Genomic DNA, 1,344 nt, shown 5'->3' with positions numbered 1-1,344 from the left:
GCCGGCACCACGCCCTGCCGCAGCACTGGGTGGCCCTTCACTTAGACGGGGCCGTGCGGTTGTACTGTGGGGACCTGCTGCTGCAGCAGCTGCTGCTGCTGCACCCCGAGGCAGCTTTGATGCAGGCTGCTGCTCCCGTAGCAGTCTCAGCTCTGTCGGCGAATACTTTTCAAGTCACCTTGCTGCTCAAGCACCAGCAGCAGCAGCAGCAGCAGCAGCAGCAACTGCAGCAGCAGCAGCAGCAGCAGGAACAGCAGCAGCTGAGCCGTCTCAAGAGCTTCCGCTGCAGCGTCAGGCTGCTGCAGAGCAGCTGGCTGCTGCGGGCCTGCGTCCGCGCGCTCGCGGCGCTGCTGCAGCCAGCAGCAGCGAGAGTTTTGCTGCCTGCAGTCTTCCGCTGTTGTCAGTCGCCGGCCTCCCTGTCGCTGCAGCAGCAGCAGCAGCAAGAAACCTTTGCTCCAGCGGACACAGGAGAGTTCCCCAGCGTCGCCGCTCTTGAGTGGAGTGCTTTTTGCCAGCTTTTGTGTTGTGAGGTCTTTTCCGTCTGCAGGGGCAGCAGCAGCAGCAGCAGCAGCAACAGCAGCAGCAGCAGTGAGCACTATGCCATTGCAGCAGCAGGCGCTCGCCTGCTGCAGCTGCAGGCGGCAATTCCTCCGCAGGGAGAAAACTTGCCTCCGGAAAAGCAGCAGCAGTGTGCTGCAGCAACACCAAGCCGAGCAGCAGCAGCAGCAGCTGTTGCTGCTGCTGCTTCTCGACTGAAGCGGCGCCGCGGGCCGCTGCAGCAGCAAGGCGACAGGCGCTGCAGCAGAGAAGGCTCAAGCAGGTGCAGCAGCGGCAGCTCAGCAGCAGCAGCAGCAACTGCTGCAGCACTTAGCTCCCTCGAAGCTGAGGGCCTGGGCCCTCTTGCTGCAATTATTTGCAGCGCACAAGAAGTACTTGAGCAGCAGCAGCAGCAGCTGGGAGCATGCGTGGACGACTGTGGTGCTTCAGGGGTGCCGCCTTGTGCTGCGCCGTTGCCAGCAGCAGCAGCTGCTGCTGCTGCTTCTGCTGCTGACGGCAGCTGCAGCTGCAGTGATGGCGAGCTGCCGCAGCTGGGGCTGAAGCAGCAGCTACCCTGCATCTTTCTCGTGCTGCATTTGCTGCTGGAGGATTTGCTGCTGCGGCAGGTGTCTGTACACCTGGAGGTGCAGAAGCTCGTGCTGCTGCTCCACACATTGGCCCGGCTGCTGCAGCTGCCTCTTTTTGCAAGCTACTACCAGTGCTGCTTTCCGTCTACACTGGAGCAGGAAGTCAGCAGCAGCAGCAGCAGCGGCAGCAGCAGTAGCGACACCAGCTACAGCAATTGGC

General features: G+C 62.5%; 1 protein-coding gene across 1 annotated transcript in view; it reads left to right on the top strand.

The window, feature by feature from the left end:
- Nucleotides 1-119: 119 nt before the first annotated feature.
- ETH_00035465 (uncharacterized protein) overlaps nucleotides 120-1,344 on the top strand; it is a gene marked incomplete at both ends in the record, with an annotated part of 2,579 nt that continues 1,354 nt past the window's right edge. Inside the window, one exon of the mRNA XM_013374556.1 lies at nucleotides 120-1,286. Coding sequence (XP_013230010.1) covers nucleotides 120-1,286 — 1,167 coding nt within the window. The remainder of the gene's footprint in view (nucleotides 1,287-1,344) is intronic.

Source organism: Eimeria tenella, genomic scaffold (genome assembly GCF_000499545.2).
Source record: "Eimeria tenella Houghton genomic scaffold, Eth_scaff2122, whole genome shotgun sequence".
Taxonomy (NCBI): Eukaryota; Apicomplexa; class Conoidasida; order Eucoccidiorida; family Eimeriidae; genus Eimeria; species Eimeria tenella.
Note: the sequence above shows the minus strand (reverse complement) of the source record. Positions and strands in the feature narration are given on the sequence as shown.